Below are 21,581 nucleotides of genomic sequence, written 5' to 3'. Positions count from 1 at the left end.
TTTGGCTGCCCACTGAATCCCTTATCCACGCCTCAAATTTCATTATGGAAAATTGGAAAATTTTACTTCACCTCGGAACAGAATGTTTTAGATCACATTCTTCACTGGGCACACTCAAACAAGGTAGGGGCTTAATTCTATATACATTTTTCTCTTTGAATCACCTTGGGTTATGATGTTTACTGCCATATTTCAGCAGACACAGCCAAAAGTTTTAGAGTTTCGTTTCACTTGGGTGCCGCACTTTTGTTTATATTGAAAGTCAATCATGTGCCTCAGTTTGAATATGAGATGAGTTATAGTCTGTTTCTTACTTTCATGTTGCCTTACATGACACCGGGAGCGGACGCCGCTTAATGGCATAAAAGGTTTTCACGGAGTACTATCGATGTGAATTTTTTTTTTGGGGGGGATATACTTTTATTTTAGGAGCCAACATTCATATCTATTGTTGTAAAAACTAGATTATCATCAATCAGGAGGTGTTAATAATGGATTAAAAAAATAATGGACATAAAAGACAATATAAATGATTTCTAATTACATTAAAATAAATAAGCACCTAGGTGAACAATGACTTCTGGCGACATGCCGAACATCACCTTATGATGCGGCTTGAGGTTCGGCTTGGGGTATTTTTTGTCCCTATTTAAATTCTTCCGACTACAAATGATTATCCATGTAAATTTAATTTTCTTTAATGAGCTGAACAGTTTTGAGTGAGCTTGGGTTACTAGGCATACAAAAAGCCCACAAACTGCAAACATTGATGAATATTACACTGAATCCTGGCTGAAATATGAAATGTGGGAATTTCTTTCGTAGAAAGGTCAGGAAATTACTTGACTATTTATAGATGAGAAACACGTGGTTTTACTTATTAATACACACAACGTAAAAAAGGTCAATAAACAAGACAAACACAATATATATTATTTATTGATAAAAGAACAATACAGTGAGAAGGTCTATAACAGTTAAATACCAGATCAGAAATGTTGAACAGTGATATCCCTGGTTGATCCACAGTATCGTCGTCTTACCTGAACTCACACTTCCGGTAAAATCGTAATTTCGGTTATAAGAATAGCCCGGTTATTTGCATAATTTTTACTGGCAAATAGGCTATACAATTAAGCGGAATCCACTGTACTCTAATTGGACCCACAAACCTGAAATTTAGCTTATAATTCAGAATGAAGTCTAACTAAATTTTGTAGGATTATCACATGATCAATAACCACATCAATCTATTTTTTTTAAGAACATAGAAACAATCTGAAGGAAATTACAGTAAAACACAGTTTTGTGTTTTTATACCCCGCCACACAAAGTGACAAGATATTATGTGATACTCTCAAAGATGTTCTGTCTGTCAGTCCCCTGATTGTTTCCAGACTTTAATTTAGGAACTGATAAATGATTTTTTTTTACCTTTGCACAGGGGAAGCTCAATTTTCAACAAAACCATGAATCTGGTTTTCGAGTTGAACCATTTCGATCAATTTGCCTTCCCTGTTTTCACTATTACGTGGGGAGGTATAGGTTAATGTTCCATGAATGGCCAATCTTGATTTTATAGAATGAGAATTCTTTAACTGCAGCACAAACAGTGCATTTTAATGTATCATTTTATACCAAAAAATGAGGCCTAATTAACTTCATAGGTAAAATTACTGTGATGATATTTGAATGTTACCTGGCCAAATAATGTTACTTACATGTAACTTTATGATTTCTGTGCTGAAGAATTTATGATGAATTGAAAAATACAAAAAATATTTTAATTGACGGAAAGTTGATTTTGTTATTTCATCCTCAAAAGCTTTTTGTGATCAGATGGTTATTACTTAATTAATCAGCGGCTACATGTAAGTTATTCTCTTATTCTTTTCACAGGCTAGGATTGCATTTTTGCAAGGAGAAAGAAAAGGCCAGGAAAATTTGAAGCAAGATCTTGTGAGAAGAATAAAAATGCTAGAATATGCCTTGAAACAGGAAAGGTAGGCATCACTTGAGTTCTTTTTATCATAACATGCTCCAGCAGAGTGCTAGTATATTAATTACAAATAACTGTCAGTTAGAAACTACTTTAAAAGGACTTGTATATTCCCCACTTTTTTTGTTAAAATATCAATATCCTTAATATCATGAAAATAGGGAATAGAGTTGTTATTCATGAGAATAAGAAGTGAAAAAAATAATGTGTATGTAGACAGTAGGACAACAAATCCAGATCAAGTTGACTTGCATGATTTAAGGTGATTTGCAAGATTTTGATCTCTTGTCCCAATGACACAATCTGTAATGTCACCTGATTCTGCTGAACCAGTAAGCCCTGAACTCAAACTCCTTTGTCTTATGATATTTGTCTTTCACTCACATTTCATCAATTAGAAAGGCACTAAACCTAACAATAGGTATTAATAAATTAATGTATCAACAGGTAAGGGGATTGACAATTAGGAAATGGATGCAAGTTCTTACTCTCTTTTAATTTGGCATTTATATCAATATAGACATTCTATAAGTCTCCCTCAATTAATGTCTTATAGGATGTATATATTTACACTCTAAACATAACAGATCTTAGTTTTATAGAACCACATATTAAGTAAAAGCAGTGTTAAAATGTGAATTTAACACTTCTTTTACTTTATATAATATAACTAGTGCAAAATCTCAGTTTTTTGCACTTTAGTTGTAAACAATATATACATGAAGTTTGCATTCTGTTCTCTTCAACATAAATTTGTCCTGGTAATAAATGATTGCTAGTTAACTCTTAATACATTTAGCTTATATCGTCTGAATATAGCTGAAATATTGCTGCTCGGACGTTAAACCTTAACAAACAAACAAACAATAGCTTTTAATTTATTATGTAACCTCATACATAAATGTACTTTGTGTTTTGTTAGATCAAAGTATCACAGATTGAAGTATGGAACTGAAATGAATCAAGACGACTTGAAAGCACCATCTCTTGAAAAGAAAGATGGTATGAAATTGAATACACATTTTATTCATTATACTTGCTTGCAAAAAAGTTTGTATATAGGATCATCCTGTCTGTCAGGTGGTTTGTCCACATATCTTGTAATTGCAACTACATGTACTCCTAAACTGCTTGAGGGATTTTGATGAAGTTTTATAGAGAAGTTGGGCGTCCAGTGATTTTGTTAGCTTTAATATACCTCCGAATTTTGGCTGTTTCCCCCAGAGATAGTTTCCCAATTTTGTGTATTTATTTCCCAAAATTGTAAAAATACCCAATGTGAAACTGGTAAAATTTGATTGCTTACTTTTGAAAAGTCTCTGTTTTGTTTTCAAGCATCGTGGATCGTGTTAATTTTCATTTCCTGAAGTGCTCAAGTGATTCAGATATAGTTCTGTTTTTTGGTCCAAAGTGGGCACGATTACGATTTTCCTTCTAGAAATACAACTTGACTTTGTTTCACTCCCAAATGCACAATTTTACCCTCATATTTCTGGAGACAGAATCATGTCATCTCACAACTGCAAATACTACACCAAAAAGTTAACTGACCCTGACACAGCAGGTTCTACAACCATAAAGAATCTGTTTCGTACAACCCCATCTATAAGTAGTGATGGAAGTGACACAAAAGAAGATCGTACAGGAAATGTTGATTGCATTACATTGTGGGAAACCATTTTTTTCTCCAACTTGCCATACTGGCTAGTGGAATATTGATCTTCCTAGCCAAATAGAAATTCAACTAGCCAATTTTTTTTTCGTTTTTGTCTGCACTATCATCTGTTTTCTCTTGAATTTGACTATCTTCTGCCTTTCTTTTTCTTTCTTCAACTATCTTTTCATTTGTTTCTAAATTTATCAAAAACTTTTCCATTTTGGAATATTCTCTCCTGTTGAAGTTTTTCAAGTACTTAAAGTACTCCATTCCTGAACTCATGTTTGAAAATAAAATTATATTTCAACAGATTCATCATTATGAAACAAAATGTTTATTATTTGCTTCTTGTTCATTTTTATTTTGACAATAAACAACCAATTTGCAAGGTAAAATTTCATAAATTACCCAGATTATTTCGTTTGACTACTAATACGAGATCGGGACCGTCGTGTATGTTTTGGCACATTCCATTTACCGGAAATTAAAATGGCAGATCATAAACAATGCTTTACAAGTCAATAAAATTGTGCAAAACTCACTTGACTAAACTTCTTAATATGTAGGGAACATTTTTTTAATGTGTGATGTTAAGGGATGTTTAACTAAATAAGCTGTTGGCTGGTTAACTTTCCTTGGAACTCGCCAATCAAATGACGGTTGGCAAATTGACGTGTGTAAGCTAATGAGAACTCGCCAAATTACACATCTACTCGTATTTGGCAAGCTGGCGAGCGATGGTTTCCCACACTGCATTATTCTAGATGTGTTTACATCTTGTTCCAATCAGTCCAGTGTTGACAATTGTGAATCAGATGACCATATTGAAACTCCTCCATCAAAAATGAAGAAACTTAATTATTTTTCTACCGAGTCTTGTTACTCTAGTCAGTCTAGTGAATCAATTGTTGATCAATGCTAGTTAATCCATCTCAGTACAACTGGCTATACTATAATATAGTATAGGATATAAAATCAGGAAGGATGTCATTCTCAGGGAATGCTTTCCCTTGGTACATAAACTTGACTACTACTGTATGATTATCCCATCTTCTACAGCAGTTGTACAGAGGAGCTTTTTTCTTGATGGGAAACCTTCTAACTGCTAAAAGAAACCGGCTTACACGAACAAACCTTGATGTAATCATGAGAATTTGTCACAGAAATGAAGAGTAGAGACCTAGACAAACTGATGGAAATGTTTAAGGGACTTAAAGACAGAAAAATGAATCTAGAGTTAACTAAGTGAAACTGTACTCTAAAGGGAAATTTTGGTGTGGCAATGTTGGTGATTATATTCCACTTTTCCCTTTTGCAAGTAGAAATCATGAAATTTTGAAAGGCTGTTAAATTTGAAAAGTTAACTTTAACTGTTGGAAAGTTAATCTTTATTTAGAGTGTCCTTGAATAAACCTATAAATATTGTAAATTCCTAGAACACTGGGCAATGACTTGTTGAGTCAAGATGACTAGTTTGTCTGTGCGTCACAGAAATCGGTTGAGGGGACTTCATTGGGTTTTCGCTTGGATAACTCCTTAAATTTTGGGTGGGCATGATTTTCATAGAAATTGGTCAAGAGGACTACCTTTTGGGGTGTAAGGACTGGATTTTTCTATTTAGTGCAAATGTGTGTTTTGGATATTGTGAGTATGCTCTATAAGGTTTATTTAATGGTCCAGTGCAAGCAATGGGAGACAATTCAAGTTGTTGATATGTTAAAACTTGAAATTGCAACTCCTATACTACTCTATGGATTTCAATGAAACCCTAATAGAATGGTTAGGCATCATTGGTAAATTTAAGTGCATGAAAGAAGATAACAACTTTCCTATACATGCAAAGGGAGATTATCCAATTTATTTTAATCTTCCGTAAGTGAAATTGCACAATGGTTTGTAATGAAATTTCATAGGGTAGACATCTTTTGTAAAAGTGATGATCAAAGATTACTGCGATGTTCATTTGGTAGGATTGCTTACTGTGTGTTGTTCAACTAATTGCCTATAATTTCTATGCAAACTTTAAGCAGTATTAGTGAGGAGAACTTAATAGATACCCCATCATGCTTTTGAAAAAAAATGTTCTTCATTTGTAAAGGGGTGGAGCAATAACCATTAATTATACATATAGTCTAAATATCAAATTAATGGTACAGTTTTTCGGGTTTTTTTTTTATCCCTGCTTGCAAAGTGGTTTTATCTTGCATAGGTAAATATTTATTTCCTACAACAAGAATAGGTTGCTTTTTTTATCCATTTTCACAAGAGAAGGGTAACTTTATTTTCTTATAGACCATTTTCAATTCACTAAAACTACAGAATGTTTTTATATAAAGTAAATAAAAAAAATGTTAACAGCAGTGAGGATTTCATTTTTAAGTTGAATTACCTCTTAGAATCCAACAAGAAAGATATTGTTACTATTAAACTAATAAACTTTTTTGTAGATGAACCTGAACAGAATGAAATAACAACACAGAATAGTAGTGTATCATGGAGACAAGGCAGACATTTGTTGCGACAGTATGTTGATTTTTGTATTATTGTATTCTGTGTATTATACTTTCATGTACATAATGTGCAATCATTAATGATAATTTATAGCCAATAAGTGATCATAGGGAAATGTCTGCAATAGTTAAAATTCACTGTACATAGCCATGTGTCTTTTATTTGGTTGACCCATATGGTTTATAATGAATGAAAATGAAAAATCACAAAAAAATTACTTATGCTATTTACTTTCAAACTAAAAATAAACAAGCTTCTGAAAGGTACAAATTAAAAATGTAGTCTAATATTATGGTAATGAATGTTGTCCTCAGACATTACATATCCTAGTAGTAATGTGTGTAGATAACTGTAGATATATACATTTGAAAAGAAAAACAGTGCAGTATTTAATCCAAGGGATGGCATTGTTTTTTTTTCCGAATCTCATATATCTATTCTTTGATGAGTTGTACCATCCAATGTGTCATGTTTATTATATCCTCCACTTGTTGAGAGGGGGGTATACAGTAATGGGGGTGTCCATGGCCTTCTATCTGCCCTTCTGTTACGCAGGGAGACCCGTCTCTTATCAATTACACCTCCCACACCACTGAATGGAATTGAAGAAAACTTTCACTGAATCTTTATTGTTCCCATTGTGCACCTCCTATTTTAGAATTTGATCCAAATCAATTTTGGGGTTTCATATAGCAAAATATGGATTTAGTCATTATTTTTCATATGTGTAAATTGGGCACCTATCACTTATCTTTTACTTTTCGTATACCACTGAATGGTATTTAATGAAATTTTCGCAGAATCTTTATTACAGTTTTCCCATTGTGCACGTCCTACTTTAGATTCTGATCTGAATACATTTTGGATGTCACATAGCAAACCACGGACTTTGTCATTTGTTCATATAAAGACATAGGGAACCCATCTCCTATTGATTACTCTTCCTATACCTTTGAATGGTATTGAATGAAATTTTCACAAATTGTTATTTCATGTTCACATTGTGCACCTCCTATTTTAGATTTTGATCCAAATCAAAACATAGGATAAAATGTGCATGTTATCAAATGGGGGAGTTGGGTATCTATTTAGTGAACATTGCTCAGTTTTTGTCCCCTGTGACACAATGCGAGGGGACATGGAAATGCTGGGCATCCGTCCGTCCATGTTTTCTGTATGTTTTTGTTATGCTTTTACCAGATATGTTTGTTTTTGGTATGTGGCCTTATTATGAAGAGTTACGGAAGATACGGCCCTTGGATTTAGAAAATTTCAGTGAATTTACAGTTTTTTGCATTTTTTTGTTGTTTTTTATTTTGTAATGCTTTTACCAATTGATTTTATATTTTGTATGTAGTCTTTTTATGAGAAGTTACAGATTAAGTTTGACTTTCGTTACAGTTGATTGATTTTTATGGAAGTTAATGGCCCTTCCACACTTTATTTTCAAGGGGGACATTGGAACACTGTTCTTCTGTTCTCATTTCTATTGATTTGTTTTATAATTTGCAGATATTTACAAGAAATAGGTTACACAGATACAGTGATAGATGTTAGATCTGCTAGAGTTAGATCATTACTAGGGTTACAAAGTCATAATGCTGAGAATGAAGCAGAGGGTGCTCAACCTGCTTTAGTTAATGGTGAAATGTCTCCTGCAAAGAGAAATAATGAGCAAGGAAAAACTAGGTATTTTTGGATTTTCCTGATAGTTTTTTTTTTTTTGTTTTCTAAGAATGATATACTACCACAACTCTTAAAGTCTAATGCTACCAATCACCTTATTCTGTTGTTCTTGGTGCATGTTGAAAGTATTAAAATCTTGTTTGTGTATACTAGTGAAGTAAACTGAATAAATACTTCCAAGAAAATCTTTCAGGTCTTGATTCTCATAATTTTTTTGCCAAGATCAAGATTATCTTCTTAGCCCTCTATGTTTCTTAGTCTTGCAGAGAAAGTAGTATCACCAGCCCACTTTTCAAGCTTGTTTCCTTAGCATTACTAGGAAAAATTTTGTTGCCCTTACAAAAAAAAAACTAAAATATTTAAATTAAAAAAGTATATCTTTCATCTTTAAGTTAAAAATTCTCTAACACATTTGAAAAGATGGAAGTATTGTACCTGTCCTTTCTAGCTTCAAGTGCATGAATTGCAATGGTAAATGAAATCTATTGCATTGACTTTCTATCATATGCTTTCTTCTCTGGTATAACAGCATGTATGAATCCTTTTCTTAGACCTGCTGGTAAGAAAGTGCCTGCCTCTTTGGTAGAGGATATATTCATGGAAAGTGAAAAATCTGTACTTGCAACTCTCGATTTCTTGGACACTGAAGGCATAGATGAGGATGATGATGACGATGATGACAAGTAAGATTTGGAAACCTGAATTGAATAATGTCCAAATATTGTTTAAAAAGTCTAGGCCTAAATTGAAATTATGTGTGTTTGCCTTTTCCTTATCTACCCTGAAGGAAAAATAACCCAAGAACTTATATTTTTCAGTAATATTTTGTCATCCTTTAAATGATAATAAACACCATATTGAGTATTTAAATCATATATATGGTTCTGACTTCTGAAATTAATTTATTTCCTTACTTAACTACCTACCAAGACTGAACATTTTGAGTTTGGAAAGAGCAAACAAACATTTTCATATAGGCCTTGTGATGAAATAGGTGTAACTCATTTCTGTCCAATTCTCTATTTTTCAAGGAAACATAAATATGCTTTAAAAGAAGTAAGTTCAATTGCCAATATTATGAACTATTTCCCTTGGAAAATAAATCGAAAATGAAATTTTATAAAATGTATTGCTTAAATTTTTAATGTTTATTGTTATTATAGTGATGATGAGGACATAATGGCAGCAGATGAAAAAAGAGAAGTCAGAAGAATTGTCAAGAGACCGGGTACTGGTGTAAGTATCTTGAAACTAGTACTCAAAACAAATAGCAGTTTAAAAATGTTATTTGGAGATGGAAATCAATATACACAGCTGCCAACCCTTACCATTTAAACGTAAGTCTTCAGATTTTAGCCAATGAAATAAATTGAAAATCCAATTTTTTTTTATCATGACCGTTTCTGGTTTTAAATTAAAAGACAAATCAGCTTCACAGTAGCTGATTGCCAGTAATGTATTTTATCATACAAAATGAGCTTAATGGTTTTCGATTGAGCTCATATAGAAGCTTAATAAACAAAAAATTGTCTGCTCCTCACAAAAAAAATATTTAACAGACTCCCAACCTTACCATTTTTCTTAACTTTGGTTTGGCAGCTGTGAGTATATTATATTATTGTAAAAATGAGAAATGTTTGTTATGTGATCATCCAGTGTTCACTTTTAGCACAATTACTAAAATGCTGCCACCAATATTAGAAAACATGGGCATATTGTTTAATTTTATTGATGTGAGCTCCATTGAAATTTTGATAAATTTTTGTTTATGGGACTGTATTCTGTTCAAAAATGGGGTGATTTTCTGTTTCCTGACTTTAATTTTTTTTTAAAAACCAACCTCGCAGCTCTATCAATGATACTTTGGTGAATATTCTATTAATATTATTGTAGGCTCTCAATTATTCTACTTTGATAGTGTAAGTGTTGGTAACCAGATGATAATCAATAATGGATTAATCTGAATAATCAGTTGCCTGTCCAATATGATTTTGATGAAAATCAGACCTTCTGCTGAAAGATATAGGTCTTTGATGAACCTGTTCTAAATGCCTAAACCTTTCAGTAATAGTAGTCAGTATCTTACTTGCTAATTTAGACATTTGTAGATTGCCATTTTATGTATGAAAGTAAGGTAGCTCATGGTATTTTAATGAATCCGAAATATTTCCATACCGTGGTATCACTTAGCGTCTGTTATCAGTTGTCATTAACAATTTTGCAAAACTCTTCTCCTCTGACACTACTTGACTAATTAGAACCAAACTTGGTATGAATGTTCCGTGGGATATCTTGCATAGAACTGATGTGGGGATTTTTTATCCATGAAAAAACATTGCTGCCTTTACTAAAAATAAAACATAGGGTCTGACAGTAGTTTTTCGCATATATCTCCAAAACTGTTAGGTTTAGCCAAATTCTGACATGGATAAAAGTGTTCAGCATGATGAGATCTATGTTCAAACTTGTAATCCATTAAGCCATGTTGGAGTTATTACCCTTTTTCGACTTTTTTTTTGTTGCTATTTTAAATGTTATTTATTTCAAAAATCTTTTCCTCTGGTATTACTTGACCAATTGGAACCAAACTTGGTATGAATATTACTTGGGACATCCTGCATAGAATTGGTTTGGAGATTTTTGATCCATCAAAAAACATGGCCACTGTTACTAAAAATAGAACATAGGGGTCAGACAGTAGTTTTTTGCTTTTATCTCTGAAACTGGTAGGTTTAGCCGTAATCTAACATGATGAGATCTATCCATGGTCAAATTTTTGTTTTAATCTGTTAAGCCATGTTGGAGTTCTTGTCCTTTTCAACATTTTTTTGTTATTTTAAATGTTATTTCTTTAAAAAATCTCCTTTGACACTTCTTGACCAATTGCAACCAAACTTGGAATCAATGTTCCTTTGGGGTATACTGCATACAACTGATGTGGGGATTTTTGATCTGTCAAAAACATGGTTGCTGTTACTAAAAATAGAACATAGGGGTCAGACAATATTTTTTCGCTTATTACATCTCCAAAACCGTTAGGTTTAGCCAAAATCTTTAAATTACTGAAATGATCCTTATTTATAAGGCCTACAAAAGTCTCCGAAGGATCATAGTTGTCAGATGACTCCTTGTAAAAGTTATTGCCCTTGAAAGGTGAAGAATGACAGGTAATTTTTTTTTAGTTTTCAGCCAGTATCTTGAATACTGTAATAGAAAGAAACTTTCAATTGCTGGAATGATCCTTATGATAAATCCTACTAAAGTCTTCTTGAGTCAACTCCTTATTAAATTTATTGCCCTTGATAGACAAAATTTAACAAAGTGAGCGATTCAGGCTCATGGGAGCCTTTTGTTCCTTGTTTTATCCCTATTTTTAATGATATTTCTTTCAAAAATCTACTTATTTGAAACTACCAGACCAATAAGAACTAAGCTTAGTTTGAATATTCCTTGAGGTATTTTGTGTAGATCTGATATGGGGATTGTTGATCCTTGGAAAAACATGACTGCAGTTACAAAAATAGGACAAAGGGTCAGTCATAAGTTTTTCTTGTATATCTCCAAAACTGTTAGGTTAAGCCGATTGCTTTCAGTTGCTGAAATGATCCTTGTGAAAAGCTTATAAAAGTCTGCAGAGGATCAAAGTGGTCGGAAAACTCCTTGTTTGTATTACTGTTTTTGAAAGGCAAGAATTTAACCAGGTGAGCAATTCAGGCTCATGGGAGCCTATTGTTTTTAATTGGATTTCTTCAATGAAAATCCATGCTTGTATTCTTCAATTAGATTTCAGATATCTTAAAGATTTTTTAGTTCAAATAGGTCAAAGGGACCACACTGAAAAAAAATCAACCTTTTATTTTTTGGTCTGATTTTAAAAATGTATAATAAAATTTCAAATTTTGTGCTATATTGTGTCAAAAACTAATATTATGTCCACACTTGTCCATACTGTTCAGGCTTCAACCACTGGGGTCATATCATGCTGTGCTCCATGAAACTTTTAATTTTAACTTGCATAGTGTTTTTATATATATATATAGAAGATACTTATGTGTGACAAATATGTGACAGTGACACAGGTCCAGGCATGTATTAGAATTTAGTAACTATCTAAGTGGTTTTATACTCAGGGAAGAGATATGTATTGGTCTTTTTGAGTTAAGAATAACACATAGTAGGTACAAATAAACATGACAGACAGAGTCAGGTGGCTGCTAGACTTGCTTTCGCAAGTGGTGACACAGGATAAACACAGTTCTGATTACAAATAAAATACAATAAAATGTGTAAAACAGAAAGGGATGCCCAAATTTTGGACCATACAAATTTTGACAGACGAGAATAGATGACTCCAGCTGTATACACCAAAGGAAAAAGTAAAAAAGAACTTAATTTATTTTTGTTTGATGTTAGGGAGTTGACAGCATCATAGCAGGAGATGAAGAAACAGAAGAGGCTCTTAGAGAATTTGATTTTTTAGTTGCTGAAAGTGAAGATGGTGCAGGAGAGACACGTAGCCATGGTGATGGACCTGACTGGGGTATGTTGTCCATTCTCTTTTGTGCTGTTTCATGTTGGTTTTATTTCGTGATAGAATAGTTTGTTGTGTTCAAATGTACAAGGAACTGAGAAAAACCTGTTTAGGTATTGAATAGATGTAAAGCATACCAATTGAAAGAAATGATATTAATAGATCTAGAACAGTATGGTCACAGTAGGCATGCCTTAAGCATGATTTCATTCTGAGTATATTGTTACATTAAAACTGGATTCAGTGTATGTGTTGAGATATTGCATGATGGTCAGCCAAAATGTAGTTTTCCTTAGGATAGATGTAATTAGCAGGTATTGTAAACCTATTATGTGGCCATTTCTACAGTTGATTTATTGCCACAAATGATTCTGTTTTCTGATTAAAAAAATAAGATGTATTCCTTGAAAATGAAATGAAAATGATTGAGGGTAATTTGCCTTGATGCAGTGGGACTTTCATTGTGACATAGCATTCAGAGTAAAACTATACGCTTTGAAAGAAGTTTTTCTCAGGTTCTGATAATTGTCAAGGGCTATTCCAGATAAAAATCTGACATCGGGACACCAGATACTTGTATTGGGCCCCAATATTGTGCAGAAAAACAGCCATAATAATCTATCAATCTGCAGTCCTTTGAAACATAAGATTTATTTACTGGAAAAGCCCTCAGTTCTAACTTCCTGTTTGATTTTGTAATTAACACAACCTGACATATGATTTCATTTCTATCACCAAATGCTGTTTCCAAGTTCACAAAATCCCTTCCCATTTCTTACTTTATACCAAGGTTGTAAGTAATAAGTGTTGGAGTGGTAAGAAACAATAGCTCACATTTAGTCAATTGAGCAAGTGTTTTAATGTGTATTACACAGACAAGAAAGATGATGAATGGAAAGTTGATCAGCAACATATTTCAAAACTGAAAGAGCAGTATGAAAAAGAAAGGAAAGGCAAAAAATCAAGTAAGTATTCACTCAAAAGCAGTGATGACTTAAAATGTCTTCAGCTCTTTGCATCACATGTTTGGTAATATTCTTTTGGTGAGTTTTTTTTTAAGCTTGCTGATCTATTATGTGTCAAATTTCCCATTTCTGCTTCTGGCTATAAAGTTTCCATGCATGAATGTTGTTCAGCTGTGCATGTCAACATTCTTTTAGTGCTGACCTGGATAGTTTCAACTGCACTGCAAACACCATTAAGCAATGAGGACAATATCTGTAGGTTTTTTTTTTTGTTTTTTTTTTACAACTATAAATGCACCCTCATAGTACATTGATGACAGCTTAAATCAGGAACTTTTGTGTTGATTTAATTTTTCAGATAGTTTCCATTGACAAATTCTGTTGCTTTTTTTTTTATTTTACTTTTTATCAAATGAAGGTTATTCTAATTTACAGTGAGGGTTTTGAGTATATGTAGGCACTCTGATGAAAATGGGAACTAACTTAAAATCCTGAGTATTAGATGCTTTTCTGGTTTACATGTTTAAAATAACTTTAACATTTAGCATTGCTTCTATGAAACAATAGCATTTGGCTTTATTTCTTTTGTTTTTATGCATGGATATATCACTACTAGTGTTTTTGCTTAAATGAAACAATCTACCGTATAGCGGGTAATTTCGCAGCTGGCAAATTTCGCGATATGCTTGGTAAAGGGGGGTAATTAATTTTGTACCTCAATATCTGCATTCCATCACTTGATATGCGTGTAACTTAGTTTTTTATTGATGTAAAATGTTTATGACCCAGAAGTTTTTTAATTTTTTAATCAGTTGTGGAACAGATATGATAGAATATCCAGATATTGCATGTATGCATTTTGTATTTGTACATCGTATTTGTTTTCTTCTTGATAAATTAGTCTCAAAATTTTTGTTATTTAATGAAGACATAATATTAAAACATGTTACATTTATTCATCACAACTACATTGTAGCACTAACATGCTAAAATGCACAAATGAAATGTCCATTAGAAAGTTAACCCTCTATTCCGGCAGCACTAAATCCATTTCTGATGATGTTGGGCTTTGTGGATAAATAAGTCACACAACTTGACAATCCATTTAGCTAGGAGAGACTTCATGTTGGTGAGTGACAAATCCACATTCACACTGCTAATGTTCTCCAAATCTCGACCTACTTTAGCTGCAACCTCATTTGCATACCATGTTTGGAATTCATTTTTAAGGAAGTCCTTAGCGCACCTGTTCACTGAAAGGTCCATAGGTTGCAACTTGTCTGTGCAATTCAGAGGTACTGTGGCATAGACTAAGTGGTTACTCTCAATAGTTAACAAAAACTTTTCAGTGATTTGTCCTCCGAAACAGTCAAATATAATAAGCGCTTTCTGGGCTAACAGTAAATCAAGGTCGTCTTTGACACTGACTACATACGGACGGATAAGGTTCTTTATGTATGGAATCACAGTGTCCTCAGTTCCTCAGTGATTTTTGGATCGGGTAATATCATTGGATTCTGGGAACTTGTATTTTGGATGAAAAAGGTCAGATTTTTTACCATGGATCAGTTGTGGGGGGGAGAAAGTGTTCCGGCGAATGTAGCTGAAAAAAGTCTGGGTGTCAAAAGAATAGGCCTGCAGCAGTGCTAAGCTTGTCATAAAATGCGACTAAATAGTGCTCAGAACCTTAGCCGGGGCTAGGGCACTCTGCCCACAGAGCAACTGGGTTCTGTGCCCCAGGTGGTGGAATGGGGTACCCCTGGCGTGTTACATGCTGGGGTTGTCAGGCTATAATACAGAAAACCTGACCGTAAACCATAGTGGTGCACTGTGTTGGAAAAGATGCCATGTTTCTCGCACATTAAAAAACCCACTATGGTATTCTCCCGGAGTAGGAACCATAGGGCTCTGCCACAGGAGGCTAAATTGCCTGACCCTACCCACCTCTCCCTATTTCCAGTGGCAATCAAAATTTTCTCGAACCCATTATCTTTGTGTCCCATCCCATTTTTTATTTTATCATCATTTCATGTTCATTTTATCATCCCCTTCATGTTCATCGCCTGAATATAGCTGAAATGTTGCTGCTCAGGCATTAAACCCCAACCAAAAAAAAACAATTAAAAAATTTCATATCGTTATCGGGTTAATTAAGGTTATAGATTAAATACCTGTTGTCAAAATTTACAATTTGTCCTACATGTCGGGAATCATCAAGGGGATTATAATTACGGTTCATTGATTTTACAACCTATTGATGTAAGGATCAGAGAATTTATTGACATTATGTTTCTTTTTTTCTTTTCTTTGATTATATGTGATTTATTCTGCTCTCAGAGGGCACATGTAATTTGCAAAAATAAATATTTGTTTGTTTGAACAGCAATTATGGTAGTGGGAAATGTGTCACAAACATAGCTATAATAATGTTATGAAAATAAACATTTGATTTTGTAGTCCACTGGCTCACTGGAACAATGTGAAGACCAGTCGGATCCCAATTGATCACCAGTCGTGGAGGAATGTTTTTCATTTTCATTTTATTCTGAATGTTTATTTCAAATATTTAGACTTTTCTTCTTCAAAATTTTCAACGAGTAGAGTTTTCTTCGACATAGTTCCCTTACCTTTCACCATTCCCATTCGATTTAATATTGATTTGGCCCATGTCTTGGTCAGCTCAATACTGCCACCATTTTCAAGTAACATCATTCAGTCATGTGAAATGACTAGTCCAATGGCAGCTGCACGAACAATTGCTGTGTTATTAACTCATCACGAATTGCTGTTATCAATAACTTAACTTTATTGTCCAACTGGTCGCCAAGTAAAAGTTTTCTACCCCTTTTTTGTGGTACAAGTTCTGATATTTCACAGTCCGAAGAACTTTCAGAATCTATGAGTTGCCATTTAGCCGATTTTGTCTCTTTAAGATATTGAGCTTTGAATCCCTTCACAGTGCTTTCACTCGACATTTTTTTGAAAAGCGGACTAAACGTCACAGCTCTAAAATTGCCATTTTTGGTGGCATATTTCCCAATATCAAATTTCTGTTTCGGAGAATATGTTTTATATGATCCTCTTGTAGATGGCATTGGACATTGGGCACTGTCTGACAACTCGCTAGTTTGATTGAATTGAGACACCAGATACGGGGGGTAGATGAAAGATTCGGTCTATGGGAGATAACTGTGAAATATCAGGACTCAAATTTGGCAGTCTTTTATTTTCGCGATTCCCCAAACCTCGTGAATATAGCGAAAATTAGAACCTCGCGCAAATTTCCCGCTATACAGTATTTAGACAATCCTTAATGTGAATTCAGTGTTAACATAGGAATTGTAGATCAGTCAACAGTGAAACATGTAGTCTAATTGGTGAATGATATGTACTAATATGTAAATATGGATTAGAAACAGGAAAAGATGAACATGTACAGTACTTATCACACAATTGTTAGACAGGAAGTTCACGTTTAGATGACTTTCCTATAAATAATGTGTTGATGGTCGACTACAAATATGGAGGAATTTAGTTTTTTGGATTTGGAATATGATTCATTTACTTGTGTTACTTTTAAGCGTCACTCAGGTTTAGTACTCATTTATAGCAAACAATTCCATTTTTCTAAGTTAAAAAGTAAAGGCTATTCAATTTTTATTTAAGATATAATTGTAACTTTGTAATACTGAGACCTGTTCATATTCCATGCATGAACATCATCACTGAGCATGATAATTTAAAAAAAAAAATTCTGCTGTTGAATGAAGTTAGCAGTATAAATTCAATATGAACCTTTTTCATTGTAGGGATCATTACATATGCACAATTTGCATTTGATTTGGATTTTTTTTTTTTTTTTTTTTTTTTTTCATGAAAAATTTGGAATACATTTTAAGTTAAATAATCTCATTTAACAGGACCTAAAAGATCAGCATTACAAGCCATGCTGGCAAATTTGGGCAATGAAGACGATATGCATGCTGGAGCAGCATCGTCAGGACAATCTCGTACTTCTTCCTCAGGAAAAAGCATGCCCGAAATAGATGAAATGGGTATGCACTTAAAAGTGGTATAGTGCTATATCTGACTGATCCTGTCAAATTATAGTGATATAACAATTTGACAGAATCAGTTGTTATGGGGACTTTCCAGTCCGTAAATCTCAGTAAACTTTCCTTGGAGATATATGGTAAATTTTCATCACAAATCATCTTTTCATTTACACATTCCCTTCTAGAAAATTTATTCAGTGGTAGATTTGAAGTTTTAGTTGACTATGTTTGATCCTTTTTCATGCACAATTTTTAGTTTTAGTTTCTATCACTGCAAATTTTGCATTATGCCACATAGGAAAGTCCCTACTGTAAAATATAATCAGTTATTTGTATGCTACCCAATAACAGTTCCCTTATTTATATTACATTAACTGTCTTATAAATGTTAAATGTTGTTTGCTGAGACAATCCCTTATGGTTTGCTGTGAAAAACATTTTAGTTAAATTTTATGTTTCGTTGTTTATTTGTATATTGTGATTTATAATATTGCTACTGTATTATATTGTTAAATTAGTTGATTGCTCAAATAGTATTGGCTAGAGAGCACTTTAATTAACTTCCAAGGTTAAGATGATCCTTTTCTTTGTAGATCCTGTGTTATTTACATATTATAAGATAATTTTATATTCCTAGTCGTGACTCTGATCAGGATGCTTACTTTGAAATTTAATGTGTTGTGTACCAAACAAAAGTCATTTCTTATCTGGCTCTCCATGATCAAATGTCCATTTTAGCTAGTGCCATCACTTTGCACCAATCATTCTAAGATTTTCATTTTTTTTCACAAATTATCTTAGAATTTGTAAATTTTATACTGATCATATTTCAGGGATTCAAGGCTTTATGAAAATTTTTTTTTTTTAATCAAGTGATATGATCACTGTGGCCAGTGTTTTTATTGACTAGTATTTACCTCTGAATACAGGCTTCTATCCCAGTCAAGTTTTTTTCTCCAATATCATGCTTAACCTAAATTAAATAACATTCTTTTCCCAGATACTTTTTCCTTCCAGAATCCACCAGAAGGTGCCAATTTCAAAATAAAGGGTATACTGTCACTGAATAGAATGTAGGATTTATCATCTGATTGTGTCGCTACAGTTTCAAAACCTCTACTGAAACATTTGCTATAAGTCATACAGCAACTTATTCTTGGACTTTATGTCCTTTTAGCTCACCTTGACAAAATTTCCTAGAGATCTTATGCAATCACTTTGTGTCTGTCATCCTTCATTTATAAACTTTGCACATTCTTTAGCTCACCTGGCCATAGGCCATGTGAGCATTTGCCATCACTTGGCGTCCATCATTGTCGTTAACAATTTTTCAAAACTCTTCTCTGAAACTACTTGACCAATTGAAACCAAACTTGGTATGTATATTCCTTGGGTTATCGTGTATAGAACTGATGTGAGGATTTTTTATCCTTTGAAAAACATGGCTGCTCTTACTAAAAATCGAACAAAGAGGTCAGACAGTATTTTTTCGCATATATCTCCAAAACCGTTAGGTTTAGCAAAATTATTTTTTTACCTGAAATGACCCTTATTAATAGGCCTTCAAAAGTATTCAGGGATCAAAGTTGTCAGGCAACTCCTTATAAGAGTTATGGCCCTCAAAAGATGAAAAGTGACAGGTTTTTTTCTTTTTACAGTTTTCAGCCAATATCTTGAAAACTATAATAGGTAGAAAGACACTTTCTATCGCAGAAATGATCCTTATGATGTCCTACCAAAGTCTTCATGGTCAAAATTGTTGGACAACTCCTTGTTAAATCTATTGCCCTTGAAAGACAAACTTTAACAAGGTGAGCAATTCAGGCTCCTGGGAGCCTTTTGTTTATCAACTATATGAAAATCCCTTGACAAATTTCAACCAAATTTGGTAGAAATGATGTATGCAAGAGCCTTTACAAAAGATCCACTTTTGGTTCTGCTTGGTTAAACTAGATGGCTGCCAGAGGCCATTTATGCCTCTGGTTGGTCAATTTTCAAAGATCAATCCTCTGAAACCATGCAATGCCAATGTTTTGAAACTTAATGCGGTTAGTGACCTTAGTGCCATCTACAAAGGTCCACATTTTGTGTGGCTTGGGTGGCTGCAGCCACTCAAAGTGGCCATGAAACTCTGTAGGGAAACCAACCCATTTTGGCTTATACCTTTGCATTTACTGAGACAATGGTGACAAAAATTAGAAGAAATGACAAGGACAACTTAAAGGTCTGATTAGATTTATGTTTGATTGAACAAGATGACTCCAGAGGTAATTTAAGCCTTAATTGATCAAATGATATGACCACACAATTGCAAGTTCTCCAGGTGAGCAATTCAGGCTCTAGGGCCTCTAGCTTCTTTAAATAATTAAATGATAATTGCAGGTTATTTCTGTGAAACTAGAATAGTTACAAATAAAGATTAATAAGTTGTGCAGAAATTTGTGATACATTAATAAAAAAAAATAATAATAATTGAAAGTGTGAACAATTAATTATGCCATTATTTTAATTGACCTCAATATACCCGTATTTGGTGATTAGTTGTCCTACCATTACAAATAGGGGACCTATATCATATCTTTTACTTCCATTACACCATTGTATTGAGTTTTATGTAACTTTCACAAAATCTTTTATTGCCATTGTGCACTTTCTATTTTCAAATTTTTATTCAAATCAGTTTTGGGGTTTCACATAGCAAAACATGGACTTGTGAATGTGGAGTCATGGGAGTACTCATCTCTTATCCCTTACTCCTACATCACAGAATGGAATTAAATGAAACTTTCACAGAGCCCATATTACATATTTCTGTTGGGCACTTCCCATTTTAGCTTTGATCCAAATTGATGTAGAGGTCAAAAGGTTCATATTATCAAATGGGAGAGTGGGTGTTATCAATTTAGTGAGCATTGCTCACAGTTTTTCTAGTTTTGTAGTAAGTTTTTCTTTTATTTAATATATAAGCATGATTTTACAAACCTTTTGCTCATAATAATTAATAAAGAAACTGATAAGTTGAATCTTCTGTGTAACACTTTTTTTAAACACTCACTTGAAGCATATTTTGCCAAGGTTCGGTACTCAGGCTTCATGAAGCCACATGTAACTTTACATAACAAATATTCTTATTAATGTCTGTGCAGTGGAAAATTATTTTATTAATGTTCTGCCTTTTTGACAATGTTGTACTGGTAATGATTGAGTAATTTTGGCTTATAAACAGTTCAGTGAGTTTGAATATATAAATTAGCTTACAAAAATAGATGTCTTGTAAATTTCAAGTTCCTTCATTCTGTTTATTTTTGCTGGAGACAATCTGATAACAGTAAGACAGAAGACAACTTGAATTCTTATCCTGTGCATAATTACTTTTTTAGATTTCAAATGTTGGTCTCTTTTTAAAGAAAATATTTCAACCTTGTGAAATGAGAGCTCATATTTAAGAGTTACTTCCTGAGAAACTGCACTTGACCTACTTAAGTGTAAACTATTTCATAATATATACATTTAATTTATAGTAATAATTTGGTGTAATGTGATGCACTCCTAGTATGTTTTACAGATGTCTTCCTTGTGTAGGTGGTGATATTCTATAAGTCACAATTGTCCAAAATCTTACAAGTGTTATTATCAATTAATCTCTTGTACAGAAGCATAAGTATCCATCAACAAAAATCACCTATCTTTAACAATATATAATGACTGTTAATAACACTCTGTTATAGTTATGACATATGTGTCTATTCTTTAGGTGTACAGGGTGGAGGATCAATGCCATTTTCTTCCTCTGGAAATCAGCGCCAGATTATCAATACGGACGATGATGCATTAGAAGCAGCATTAGGACTTGGAGAGTTAGCTGGACTAACCCCTCAAGATGAGTCTGATCCTGTTAATAATAACTATGATGTAAGGGTTTATAACTCATGGCAAATATTAAACAATATAACGTTTTTTTCTTACCACAAACAAATTTTGTTGTTGACATCCTTAGACACTTGGGTTTTTTTTGTTCAATAACTTGAATATTAGTGGATCTGAATTTAATTTCAAACCACAAAGGGAAGGTTGGTGTTGATTTTTGGCCCCAACCATTTTGGAATTAAGGACCAGAAACAAGCATTTCATGAAATTTATGTATACAAATCAAGTATAAGCATATTATCATTATGAA

The 21,581-nt window shown here is 33.3% G+C and overlaps 1 protein-coding gene across 5 annotated transcripts in view; it reads left to right on the top strand.

The window, feature by feature from the left end:
• The window catches only part of LOC148624297 (striatin-3-like), a 35,685-nt gene that overhangs the window by 829 nt on the left and 13,275 nt on the right, over positions 1-21,581 (top strand). The window contains exons 2-11 of one of the 5 annotated variants that reach the window (XM_088566971.1): positions 1,900-2,003; positions 2,922-3,001; positions 6,104-6,179; positions 7,680-7,856; positions 8,405-8,536; positions 9,017-9,089; positions 12,267-12,393; positions 13,260-13,349; positions 17,270-17,404; positions 21,159-21,316. In XM_088566971.1, coding sequence (XP_088423097.1) covers positions 1,900-2,003; positions 2,922-3,001; positions 6,104-6,179; positions 7,680-7,856; positions 8,405-8,536; positions 9,017-9,089; positions 12,267-12,393; positions 13,260-13,349; positions 17,270-17,404; positions 21,159-21,316 — 1,152 coding nt within the window. The remainder of the gene's footprint in view (positions 1-1,899; positions 2,004-2,921; positions 3,002-6,103; positions 6,180-7,679; positions 7,857-8,404; positions 8,537-9,016; positions 9,090-12,266; positions 12,394-13,259; positions 13,350-17,269; positions 17,405-21,158; positions 21,317-21,581) is intronic. The other 4 variants (XM_088566974.1, XM_088566972.1, XM_088566975.1 and 1 more) reach the window with 4 other exon arrangements.

The sequence above is a fragment of the Perna viridis genome, chromosome 2 (assembly GCF_037379345.1).
Source record: "Perna viridis isolate PV_CMFRI_1.1 ecotype Kerala chromosome 2, ASM3737934v1, whole genome shotgun sequence".
In the NCBI taxonomy this organism is placed as follows: Eukaryota; Metazoa; Mollusca; class Bivalvia; order Mytilida; family Mytilidae; genus Perna; species Perna viridis.
The sequence above is the reverse complement of the archived record's forward strand: the minus strand, read 5'-3'. Positions and strand labels throughout refer to the sequence as shown.